This window comes from Stenella coeruleoalba (assembly GCF_951394435.1).
Source record: "Stenella coeruleoalba genome assembly, chromosome: 10".
Classification (NCBI taxonomy): domain Eukaryota; kingdom Metazoa; phylum Chordata; class Mammalia; order Artiodactyla; family Delphinidae; genus Stenella; species Stenella coeruleoalba.
Genome location: NC_137156.1, coordinates 53778603 through 53792457, shown reverse-complemented (window position 1 = coordinate 53792457; position 13855 = coordinate 53778603). Strand labels below are relative to the sequence as shown.

General features: G+C 36.9%; 1 protein-coding gene across 8 annotated transcripts in view; it reads left to right on the top strand.

The window, feature by feature from the left end:
- Nucleotides 1-13855, top strand: part of CLASP2 (cytoplasmic linker associated protein 2) — a 178333-nt gene that overhangs the window by 33013 nt on the left and 131465 nt on the right. The window contains exon 1 of one of the 8 annotated variants that reach the window (XM_079934509.1): nt 5161-6759. The exons of the other annotated variants lie outside the window; for them this stretch is intronic. Within the exon in view, the coding sequence (XP_079790635.1) occupies nt 6744-6759 (16 nt within the window). The 5' untranslated portion in view covers nt 5161-6743. Of the gene's footprint in view, nt 1-5160; nt 6760-13855 lie in introns of those variants that run through there. 8 annotated transcript variants of the gene reach the window in all.

Below are 13855 nucleotides of genomic sequence, written 5' to 3'. Positions count from 1 at the left end.
TGATGACCCTCTTGCCTTCTATGTTCTGTGCACAAAATGTGTTTTTTACTCCCAGAGTAATTGTGTTTTTTAAAAATTAATTAATTATTATTATTATTTTTTTTGCGGTACGTGGGCCTCTCACTGTTGTGGCCTCTCCCGTTGCGGAGCACAGGCTCAGCGGCCATGGCTCACGGGCCCAGCCGCTCTGCGGCATGTGGGATCTCCCCGGACCGGGGCATGAACCCATGTCCCCTGCATCGGCAGGCGGACTCTCAACCACTGCGCCACCAGGGAAGCCCAATTTATTTTTTTAATTGAAGTATAGTTGATTTACAGTGTTGTGTTAATTTTTGCTGTATAGCACAGTGACTCAGTATATATATATGCTTTTTTTTTTTTTGGTTGCTTTGGGTCTTTGTTGCTGCGCATGGGCTTTCTCTAATTGCCTTGAGCGGGGGCTGCTCTTCACTGTGGTTCACGGGCTTCTTATTGCGGTGGCTTCTCTTGTTGCGGAGCACAGGCTCTAGGCGCGCGGGCTTCAGTAGTTGTGGCACGTGAGCTTAGTTGTGGCTCGCGGGCTCTAGAGCACAGGCTCAGTAGTTGTGGTGCACGGGCTTAGTTGCTCCGCGGAATGTGGGATCTTCCCGGACCAGGGCTCAAACCCGTGTCCCCTGCATTGGCAGGCAGATTCTTAACCACTGAACTACCAGGGAAGTCCTCTACATTCTTTCTTATTTTCTTTTCCATGATGGTTTATCCCAGGATATTGAATATAGTTCCCTGTGCTATACAGTAGGACCTTGTTGTTTATTCATTCTATGTGTAATAGTTTTCATCTACTAACCCCAAATTCCCAATCCATCCCTTCCCCACCTCCCCTCCCCCTTTGTAACCACAAGTCTGTTCTCTCTGTTTGTGAGTCTGTTTCTGTTTCATAGATAGGTTCATTTGTGCCATATTTTAGATTCCATTTATAAGTGATATCATGTGTTTGTCTTTCTCTTTCTGACTTCACTTAGTATGATAATCTATAGTTGCATCCATGTTGCTGCAAATGGCATTATTTTGTTCTTTTTTATGGCTGAGTAGTATTCCATTGTATATATGTACCACATCTTCTTTATCCATTCACCTGTCAATGAACATTTAGGTTGTTTTCATTGTAGACTTTTTAATGATGGCCATTCTGACTGTTGTGAGGTGGTACCTCATTGTAGTTTTGATTTGCATTTATTTAATAATTAGTGATGCTGAGCATCTTTTCATGTGCCTCTTGGCCATCTGTATTGTGTGTCTTCTTTAGAGAAATATCTGTTTAGGTCTTCTGCCCATTTTTCGATTGTTTTTTTTTGTTTTTGTTGAGTTATATGAACTGTTTGTATATTTTGGAAATTAAGCCCTTGTTGGTTGCATCGTTTGCAATTATTTTTTCCCGTTCCATATGTTGTCTTTTTCTGTGTGTGTGCGTGTGTTTTTTTTTAGTGGTTTCCTTTGCTGTGCCAAAGCTTGTAAGTTTGATTAGGTCCCATTTGTTTATTTTTGTTTTTATTTCTATTGCCTTGGGAGACTGCTAAGAAAACAATGGTACGGTTTATGTCAGAGAATGTTTTGCCTATGATCCCAGAGTAGTTGTTTTAGTTAGATGCTTTTAGTAGAAATTGTAGGGTTGATTACTTTGTTACACCTATGTGTAGAGTATCAGTGATCATACTAGTGAAGAGACACAGCCATAGGAACTTCACCAGTGTAATAATTTTTGGCTTCTTAATTAGAATGAGATCAAATTGGAACTCAAGGAGGTTTGGAGTTGGTATCTGGCATTTATTTGATTTTGTGGTTGCTCTTCTTTTTGTAAGGTTGCTAAATTGTGTTTGGTCTTATTGGGTAGCATTTACCTTCAGTCCTTAAATATTAATTAACCATACATGTGAAGAATATATTCTATTTCCAAAGATAGTATAGGTGGTTTTTCTACCTGGGAAAGTAGGTTCATATTAAAGATAGTATGCTTAGCTTAGTAATGTGCATGATGTTGGAGAAAAAATTTGGTGTATGAGTTGTTATAGTCAAATAATAAGAAAGCTAGTTACTAATATAATTTGGTTCTCTTTTGCTGGATAAACCAAGACCAAGCCTTGTTGTATTGCAGGAAGGCAGATGGAGTGAGAGAATTTAGTGTTAAAAAGATTGTGTCTACCTTAATCTAAACTTAGTTACAGAAGCATAAATTAACTTCAGCACTACCAGTCCTCACCCTGATTGCCAGCTGTTTCTCACTCCTCTTCTCTAAATAGAAGGTGTTTTAAGTACCTTGTCCTTATTTTTCCAGCCATTACCACTGTCCATTTCCATAGAAACCAGAAACAGCAAGAAGATGGAGAATTGTTGAAATTCCTTGAATTAAGATTGTGTGTTTTCATATCATTTACACTACATACTCATTTATGTATTCCAGACTCTGTAGTTACAGCCCTATGAAGAAAAGTATAATGCGTACTATAAATTTAAGATATTTATTATTTGGATATGGTTTATTTTGAAAGTATTGTCCTTGTATTTTGTGAGGTTATTTCTGTTACCTTCAAAATAGAAAATTTTTTTGTTTCCTATTCTTTTAGCTCCCATTTCTTTTTCTTTTCATTATCTCTCCACAAACAAGGATGTTTAGGGTTAGTATCTGGCATTTATTTCTCTTGGAGAGGGTTTTCAGAAACCTTTCTGTTTTGGAGATTATAATCTGAATATTTCAAGTATAGTCAAATGTGAACGTTAAAGTCTATACTACTTATTGGTGTGTAAAAATTGGTCATGATGATTTTGATGACAGTATTAAGCTGTCATTGAAAAATACTTTAATGGCTCTGTTAATAAGGGATGAGACTAGAAGAGGAAAGCCCATTTATCATGTTGGTAGGTCCCAGCGCCCAAGCCTCTTTTTCCCCTTGTCTTTATTCTCTTTCAGGGATTTAATCCAGACCAAAAGCTTCGAATGATAACTATTTGCTGATGACTCCTAAATATGTAGTTCTAGCCCTCATTTATCTCTCTGTGCTCTAGATCTGGGAGCCTGTGGCCTCGATGACATTTCCATTTGGATGTCTAAGAGACATCTCAGGCTTAACAGGTCCAAAAGTTAAAGCCTGTTGTCTCTTCCTTTCCCTCAAAACTGTTCTTCCCCCAGTTTACCCATTTCAGTCAGCGGCACCACCATCAGCTCAGGCTAGGAAATTTCCTGATTAGAATTAGTTAGCATTGATCTCCCATTCTAACTAGTCATTTTTGCCTCTGAAATTCTAATATATGCCAAATTTGCTTATTTTTTTCCATCTCCACTGCTAAAACCCTACTCTAAGTCTCCTTTAGCTTTTTTTTTTTTTTCTTTCCTTTTTTTTGCGGTACGCGGGCCTCTCACTGTTGTGGCCTCTCCCGTTGCGGAGCACAGGCTCCGGACGCGCAGACTCAGCGGCCATGGCCCACGGGCCCAGCCGCTCCGCGGCATGTGGGATCTTCCCGGACCGGGCACGAACCCGTGTCCCCTGCATTGGCAGGCGGACTCTCAACCACTGCGCCACCAGGGAAGCCCTCCTTTAGCTTTTACCTGCATCACTGCAATAGATTTCTGTTTTATGTTTGACCCCTGGAATCTATTTTCTTCCCAGAAGTGAGAGTGGTCTTCTTAAAATATAGACGGATTATGTCACAACAGTGAAGAAGACAGTTAAAGTTTTTGCCTCGAGGAGCCTACATTCTAGTGAGAGAGATAGATCATAAACAAGTAAACAAATGGATATCCAGAGTGATTACAGTTGGTAATGAAAGAAATACAACTACTCTTTGTTTAATGAATTTAATGAAATTAACTTAAATTATTCCTTAAAATCCTTGCTGCTAAGTGAAAAGCCATTAAATGAAAAAGTTATTTCTTAATTTTTCCTAACTAACATTATGTTATGTTTCATCCCAACCCAAGATGCTTGAATAATTTTCACAGGTAGAAAAATATATCAATTGAGCACTGAAAACAAATTTTTATAACTAGCAATTTGAAGGCAAATAAATAGTTTATACCTAAAATAATGTAATGAAGGTTTATTCAACTCCTTTTTTATTTCTGCACAATTTTTCCCCACATAATTTTCAGTCCCTGTTAGCTCATTGTTATTGTGCACTCAAACTAAAACTTGAAAATAAAGTTATAGACCAGGAAAACATCTAGGACAAAATAAAGGCTCATCATGGAAACTTGTGGAAATAGTTCATGCACACAACAGATTGAAGAGCTATTAAAGATACCACCTCTTTTCTCTCTCACTTGGTGTACATATGCAAAGCAAATTATTGTGAGTTCACCCAAACATGGCGTTCTATTCGGATTTGTTTCATCTGATATTCTGTGACTAGAAACTATTATGGTAAGTAAAAATTTTTAATGTGTCTTTGCCTGAAACCATAATAATAAAATATCACACTTCTTATATTCATTGAGGGTGTTTGGGGATGAAAAAATAATTTTACTAAATACAGACAAAAACAGACAAACAAAAACCCAGAGGATTTGTTGTAAAGGTGGTATAACTTTTTAAGAGCCACTGCAGTTAAAAGTTATCATCTACACAGTCATTAAGTGAAGTAAATAGGGTATGGAGATGTGAAGTAACTCAGTGATGCCACTTTAGATAGAATAGTGGGGCAAGCGTCTCTCAGAGTTGACATATTTGAATTGAGACTTGATAAAGGAAAATGAGCTATTCATTGGATACATGGTAGGAAAAATGCTTTGGGCAGAGAAAATGTGACCATAAAGGCCGAGAGGTGGAAAAGGTCTTAGTGTATTTGAAGAAAGGAAGGAAGGCCAGGGCTGACTGGAGCCTAGTGAGGCTAGGGCTCTGTTGGAAGGGAGACTGTGTATGAGAAAAATTGGAAAAGTAAGCAGGAACCATTATATGAGGGTCTTATAGGCCTTGGGAAAAGTTTGGTAGACTTCTGGGAGTAGGAAGGGTTTTAGGCTGGAGAGGCATGTGGTAAGTGAGAGTGACATGGCCCAACACTATCTTACATACATTTATTGTTTGGAAAAATTGTCTGTTTCTTTATTTCGTCTTCCTTCTGCCTCTTCTCCCCTTATACATGTCTTGATACATAACTTTACATCTCATGCTTTTGTCTCTGATTTCTTTCATTATTGCCATATCTACGCTTTTAAGTTTTGATTGAACTCTTTGACTTGATTTTCTAGAGCATTAGTTCAGCACACTCAAGAACACAAAGTAAATTCTATTATCAGAGATTTGAGCATGTCGTTTAATTTGGGAATAGTGAGAAATGCATGGCATTTTTTTTTTTTTTTGTCGAGGGTTTTTCAAGCCTGACTTTAATTCTTGTATTACAGAGTAAGTTAGGCAGAATCCTTAAGTGCAGTGGAATTAGCTCTGCTATTAGAAGGAAACTGGATTTAAAATTAATCAAATCATGGCTGAAAGAAGGCAACACCAGCCCTGTAGGAAGGAAAAGACTGAAAGTTGCAGGCCCCCCTGTGATTATGGCAGGGTCTGGTGTTTTCTAGACAGGCTCCTATGCTAACTGAGATACAAGCACAGACGTGTTGGTGGCTGTGACTGCAAGTCTTTTTCTTTTTCGCTGAAAAAACTATGTGTAATTCTGATTTGTCAAGTGTGTATAGGACCTAATGCAGTCTTGGCATGTAATCATTGTAAAATATTTCCCAGCTTCTCTCTTTGAAAACAGTTGCTAGGAAAAGCATTGTTTTAGGAGGCTGGCAATAAACTAAACCACAGAAATTAGGCTTTGAAATTACCTTGATATTTGGCAAAAGAGGTAATGAGGTAACTTGCAGTCTAGTTTATAACATACCCTTTGGTGAAAAGCAAAGTAGCCTTTTTCTTAGGTTGATTTAAAAATGTATCTGTTTGTGACCATGAGCTCCAGGGCCTTCTTGGAGCTTGACAATGTGCTGATGGTTGTGCAGCTTGGATGGAGGGTGCTCGGTGTCCCTGCAGCTGCGCACTGGCCAGGTTCTGTCTCCTCCACCAGAAGCAAGCTTTGTTCCGTGTGGCCCTGCCGTCTGCATACAGAGCAGCCTTTGATGGGCTGCCTTTGACGTGATTTGTTTACGGCAGCCAGAAATGCTTCTTGCATAATGAGAGCAGTTAATCATGGAAACTGAGCTCTTCCTGTTTGTGCACTTCTAGCAGTCTTCTGTTGTAAATATTAAAAGGTAACGGCAAAAGGATGAAAACCTTTTAAAAAGGCACAAATCAGTTAATTCATCAGATCATGTGATTGCTACTGATTACATGGATATCTTTAGGGAAGCAGAAAATGATTGCTGAACACATGCCTTGTGTTTTGATGATTGCATTAAAAGTCCCCCAGTGGGATGGCATTTATTGGCTCTTAGAGCTTTTCTGACATTAAATTTCAGGCAGCCAGCACAAGGAGAAACACCGTAACGTATATCTAACCTCATATGTGCAGTTAAAGAATAATCTTGATCAAGCTCTGCTAGGCTTTGCTAAATAGACGAGGGCTTTCAGCAAGACCCCAGACTTTTATTTTGAAGTGGAGTAGCAGCTGTTGGCTATTGCGGTGCAGAGCTGCAGCGGCCTGGGTCACACAGAGCTCCGGGTGTCTGCAGGGTGTCTGCAGGCTGCAGGCCGAGCCCAGTGGCGCAGGCACCGAGCTGCATTTATTTGCTGTGCTGTTTGACCTGTTGGTTTGAGAGAGCTCCCTGGACCATCTGAATGGCTATGGGAGATGGTGAGTAAGATTTATTTTTCTTTTTTTTGCTTGTGCTATACACTTCCTTTTAAAGTGACAGTCATCTGCTGTATAAGAAATATATTTCTCCCTAAAGAACGAAGGACACTTTGTGTGTGTATGTGTGTGTGTGTATATACACACACACACTCGTATGTTCATGTGTGCACGTGTGTGCGTACTTGTCATTTGGTATCTTTTTCTACTTGATATGTCTGTATGGGATCTGGCACATACAAGATGACAGTTTATCCTGCAACCCAAGCAAACCCTCTGTCTTTGGTGGTGGATATAAAGGGATGTTGGAAGAAACATGGAATAATATAAAAGCTTTGAAGAGAGAACATGGCCTTTGGAAGAATGACAGATTTGGCAGGAAGGTTTAGTTAGCTAGCTTGATATCTTTCCTGTTGTATTTGACAACAAGTAGAATTCTGTGGTGATAAAGTATATAAAGAAGCAAAATGGCTTGCATTGGGCACTGTTTCAATTGATATGCTTGTGATTTGTCAGTGTCCCTAGTAAATAGTTCTCTAGAAAATATTTAGTCTTTTACAAATTCTGTACTGGTGTAATTTGATCAAAAATTGATTTTGCCAGTGTTTTATTGTGATAAGAATAATTTTAAAAACATATATAGTGCTGTATAGTTTTCCAAAGCACTTGAGTATACTTATTGTACATTAACTCCTAAGGTACAAATAACTGTGAAGTGTACAGAGTATTTGGGTATTTCCATTTCACAGATTGGAAAACTAAGGCTTGTTGAGATTATAAGTCCCAGATCCAGGCACAAAGCAAACCAAAATCAAATCTGGAGCCTCAAATGTGCATTCAGTATTGTGCTTCATAACACTTAATACTTGAGCTTTTTTTTCATTATTAAACATTTTGTTAAGATGCTTAGAGGTATACTTTATAATTACATCAACACCAGAGATGTGTAAGAAGGGGAATTTGAGGTTACTTCAAAAATGTTTTGTGTATTTTTCACTATGTTCTTTAGGAAGACTGGTCTGTATTTGGGAGTTTTAACTCTAACAGTTTCAGCCTCCTTTATGACTGTATAATGACTTCTCTCTAAGGAGTCTGTCCCCTTGGGACGATGAGGAATAGGGTGCAAACTTACCAAAAGGATGATATTGGTAAACAGTCATTTAAACTTTTATACACATGTTAATGGAAATATGATACTAAATCTGGTTTTGCATATTGTTATAGTTTATCCCAAGAATTTACATAAATGTTTTATATGTCCTTATAGAAATAAATAACAATATAAACTTCTAATTTTTAAGGCAAAAGCCATCAAAGTTAACAAATTAAATTCTTATATACTTACTGGCATTGCCAAGTTTGTTTGTTTGATTGTTATTTCTAAACCTTAATTTACAAGCAACTCTAAATATTGCATTTGATTTGGGTTGTATCCAGATTTTATTTCTTTTTTAAGCATTATAAGTTCAATGGCTATCAATGTATATTTATTTAATTTTTCTTTTTTCAAGTAATACTGAATACATTCAGACTGTATAGGAATGCACTGATTTTTAAAAAATCAAAGTAACAACCTCATAAAGCTCAGAGGGTAACCTTCTTGCATATTCTCGTCTTTAAAATGGAAATACTTTTATTGGATTTTTATCGATAAAGTAATATATCTTTATTAAAAAATTAAACACCTAAACAGTAGTAACAGGTTATCTTGGGATTTATAGTTCTTAACAGTTTCATATATACTTCTCTGTATATTAGTCTCTCTCACATAATACACATACATCATACTAGTATCATGTGAACACATACAACAAATGGATTATGTTATTCCTAACCTATTTTGTTTCTTATTCTTTAATACACAAATATCTTCTCTTTTTAAAAATTCAAACAATGCAGATAAAGCAAAAATCCTCTCAGAACTGCCTCCAAGCCTTTTTATACCTTTTACTCTGCCTTACATATATATTAAGTATCAAAATGAATTATTTTGTTTTTGACCATGTTTACATAAATGGCATCATTCTTAACATATTTTTGCCATTTACTATGTCTACTCAATATTGCATAGTGATCTTTCTTTATGCCATCATGTGTAACTGTTTTATTTGTTTGAACTGTTGCACAGTATTCCATAGTATGGATATATCATAACCATTTCTTTGTGGAATTTCAGATTGCTTAATCACATATAACTTTTCTAAATGATTCTGAAATAAACATCTTTGTACAAATCATGTGTGTGTGCACATATATATTTTTTTAAATAATTGGAAGTTGAATTTCTGGATCAAAGTTTTTATTCATTTCAAATTGTGTTAGCTATCTCTAATTTCCTCCCAAAGAGGCTTTACCACTTACATTCCCACCAATAGTGCCTTCTATCTTGCATTCTTTTGAGTTCTCATTATTATTAATCTTTTTAAAATTTGCCTATCAGATGGGTGAAAAATATCTCACCCTTTTAAAAAACATCTCTTCTTTCTAATAAGGTTGATCAACTTCATACGTTTGGTTGTTTGTATTTTCTTTTTTGTGGATTGCTTTCTGGCATCTTTAGCCAACTTTCTGGTTTTGACTTTGTTGTTTACTTATAGTTGCTCTGTATGTTCTGGCTATTAATCTGTTATCTATTAAATATATTATATAAGCTTAACTTCAAGGCCATATGAAAGATTTTATTTATTAACAGTTTTATTTCTGGACAAATTCAGATTTGTGAAGTACTGTAATGACTAACGATTGAAGAGTTGTCAGGGGTGACTTTCAGGTGCCTTTCTGTTTAGTTGTCTTTATCCTCACCTAAGAATATAAAACCAGGCAGTCAGATGATTGTGAAGTAGCTCTGGGCAGTCAAACCAGATAGAGTTAAAAACCTGTAGGATTATTATGTGGCTCTGAGCCCTGAAATCTGCCTCAAAAGCTCACGAGAGGAATTTGGCCTTTTGTTGTTATGCTGCAGAGTGGCTGGAAAGAAATAAGGTTTTGTTGCAAATAGACTGTTTCTAAACTTTAAACATTTCAACACAATCTATCATTCCAAACGCTGAATCTCTTAAAAAATCCATACAAGCGATGACATAACCTTGGCGTTCTATAGGTAAGCCTTTTGGGACCACTCCAAACTGACATATAACTACTGGTTTGGGGGATAGGGAACAATAGCAAGAAATTAATGTTGAATAGATCTCTATTCTTTGAAACCCTTGAATATTCTATGTGATACACTAGGATTGGATAATTTAAGTCACTGAAAGAAAGCAACCCTTTAACTTACTGGCCAAAAGGCCAAGCTTTTCTTCTAGGAGCAGTAAGGGAAAAAAAGAGTCTATGAGGAGAAAAAGTAAATTACAAAGGAGAAAAAAAATGGGCATTCAGCAGCAATAAAGGCAGATAAGTAGTGGGAACTAAGATTGAAAATCTTCTTGATACAGACCCATTTACCCATCTGGGTGCAAAGTGTTGGACATCAGTAGCAAGTTATCCTCAAACATGATGTTGCTAATGAACCTGAATCTTCAAGAAAAGATTTACATCTTTTCTTTGTATATATATAGGATGTATAGTAGATGTTCTTTTTTTTTTTTTTTGTGGTACGCGGGCCTCTCACTGTTGTGGCCTCTCCCGTTGCGGAGCACAGGCTCCGGATGCACAGACTCAGCGGCCATGGCTCACGGGCCCAGCCGCTCTGCGGCATGTGGGATCTTCCCAGACCGGGGCACGAACCCGTGTCCCCTGCATCGGCAGGCGGACTCTCAACCATTGCGCCACCAGGGAAGCCCTAGTAGATGTTCTTGACAGCTGTTATAACCAAGCTGTAGCTGTCATGAAATTTTAACTACCTGAAATGACTACATTTTGTAAAGTTCTAAATAAGCCTTATTATGAGGCTCATTTATTGTTTAGTTTGATATCATGGTTATCATGAAATATGTTATTTACTTTTATTAATACCAAATAACGGTTTAAATTGTGTTTAGCTTTTTACTTCACTGAACTATTGAAGGTCTTAAATTTTTAAAGACTCCTTTAAAGAGGAGGGTAAAAGTCTTCAAATATTTTTTAACTAGTGAGTTAATATCTACCTAGAAATTTTAAGAGAGTTTATCAAATTTCTTGGCCTCTCTTAAACTTTGTATGGAATAAACTTTATTTTTAATAAATAAAATAGTTAACTAAGATTAACTGTGCTGTTGAACACAGTATCTTCATGTGAATATTAAAATCTGGTGATTAGGGACTTCCCTGGTGGCGCAGTGGTTAAGAATCTGCCTGCCAATGCAGGGGACACGGGTTCAATCCCTGGTCTGGGAAGATCCCACATGCCGCAGAGCAACTAAGCCTGTGCGCCACAACTCCTGAGCCTGTGCCCTAGAGCCCGTGAGCCACAACTACTGAGCCTGCGTGCCACAACTACTGAAGCCCATGCGCCTAGAGCCCGTGCTCCATAGCAAGAGAAGCCACCGCGATGAGAAGCCCATGCACCACAACGAAGAGTAGCCCCAGCTCGCCGCACTAAAGAAACCCCATGCGTAGCAACGAAGACCCAATGCAGCCAAATAACTAACTAACTAAATAAATAAATAAAATTTATATTTTTAAAATCTGGTGATTATTTTATTTTGAAGCACTTTGATTTTCAGTTTCTAATCACTTAACTGAAAATTTTCATTTTAGTTTAAATTGAAGACATTCTTAGTTTTTACTATTTGATTATTTTACTTCTGAAAGCTTGTGATTCTCTTTAGCCCTGGGAAATCTTTTTTTTTTTTTTGATAAGTTTCTCCCCTTCATTAGTTTTAGTCTCTCCTTATAGAATTATTATTCGTCAGATATTGAACCTTCTAGGTTGATTCACTGTGTCTTTTATGTTTTGTATTCTCTCTTCCATTTATGCTTTTCTCTTTTATTCTGTGTTCTGGGAGATTTCCTTGACTTTCTTCTCCAGTTCTTCTATTAAATTTTAATTTTGGCAAACAAAAGTTTAAATGGTTCTAAAAACTGTCTTTCCTTTTCTGGTGGTTCCATTTTTACAGAATGCACGTGCACACCTGTGTGTAAAATACGGAGCTCCCTGAGTTGGGGGTGGGAAGAGCTTAATGATGAAATCATTCCATAGGTTTTCAGTTGTTCCTTGCTAATCAGCTCTGTACTTGCTGGCTTAGAAACTGTCACTTCTGTCATTCTACAAGGTAGATCAGTTCTCTCTGCTGTTTGATTCTGCTTCTGAGAATTCTAAGTTGCAGCTTTGCTATGGTATTCTTCAAAAGCCTTCCATCCTTTTAATTTGCATCTTATAAGAAATTGTTGCTATCTTTAGGTGCTGATTTCACGTACTCTCTGCCTTGCTTCATTTTCTTTGCTCTTATGATGTTGCTTATCATTTTTTTGTGTTCCATTGAGGGTTCTGGGCAAGAGAGTAAACACACTTTCAAGTGTTCTGGGCAAGTGTTCAAATTACCATACATTTTTAAGGAAAAACTTCAAACATACCCCAAAATAGAGAATATATTATGACAGACCTTCCTTACCACCCATTATCCAGCTTCAAGAAATTATCAATACATAGCCAATCTTTATTCATCTGTATCCCTACCTATCTGCCCGAGCCCTACTATCCTGCTGGAGTGGGATGTGTTTGTGTGTACATACGCACATGCACTCCTACTCATATATAAAATAAAGTAAAACATCTTTTTAAGAGACACTTACAGTACCATTTTCACATCTAAAAAAATTAACCCATAGTATCAAATGTTCAGTGTTCACATTTCCTCGATTGTTTCATAAATATCTTTTGACAGTGAATTAGGATTCAAACAAGGCTTACCATTGCAGTTAGTTGATATATCTCTTAACCCTCTGTTCATCTCTTTTTTCTCCACTTGCCATTTATTTGTTGAAGAAAAAAACATTTGAGAGTTGCCAGCATATATAGAAGATATTTAAAACTGTTGAGAATGGATGAAGCCATTTAGAAAGTGTGTTTAGAGAGAAGGAGGATGTTCAACATTTAGTGGTTGAGTAAAGGAGGAAGATACTGAGCTACAGGGACTTGTGAGGTCAGAGGAAAGCCAAGGAGAGTATCCTATTGTAAAAGCAGAGTGGAGAGTGGACAACTAAAATGTTTTTGAGTTTTCCGAGACACGTATGGTACAATAGCTTACAGGGATTATTGTTTCCTAGTCTCAGTTGCTAATTTAGCTATGACCATGGTCATTGCTGGATATGTGAGTGTATAAAACAGTTTAGAAATCCAAAGCCCTTTTACTCAATTGTTTTAATTAGAATAAGGAAGGATATAGCTTCAAGTGAAAAGCGGAACTTTGGTATAAGAAACTACTTAATATGAAAGAGTATATTTTTTGCATGAAAATCTGTGACATGGGTTCTTACTGAACTGGTTGGTTCACTGAAGAAAATACCAAATGAATTCTCTTTTTCTTGAGAAATGGTATAAAGTTTTGGCTTGCTCTTTTGTTTGCCATGTAAGATGGAGCAGTTTTTCATATTTTGTATGAATTCAGAAGCAGAAATTTCAGGTTTTCACATACATGTACCCATAAAAGTGAAGTGGAATGTTTAAATATATGGCTTTCATTTGAAGGGAAAAAGAAAAAAGGTAAGGGACTTGATTATGGTAATATGAATTTACTATTTTATATCGGAAACCGTGGGGACCAGTTGTGTTTTGGAATTCAGAATATGTCAGATTTTAGAAAACTAATATGGCCATACACCATATATTGTATAACAACTCCAGCTGGGTCTGAGGCTATACCTTGTAATCAAACATATTAATATTTTTGCAGTTAAATGTATACAAATTCACAATGAGTAAAATACACATAATAAATAGTCTCTTGTCAGTTCACATCATGTTTTGCTATAAACTGAGTTCAAATCAGTTCAGATTTTGCCACCAAATGAATTTAAAAAGACAAAATAAGTAAAGGTGGACTTTAAGAGCTTTTTGGCTTTCAGGTATATAGGTATGGGATTGTGGGCCTGTAATAGCTCAGTGTTTGCTGAGGGCAGTTTCCAAGTGTTATATGAAGGGAACAAAAGGTAAAGCCTTATACTACTTGGGCTTCTTTTT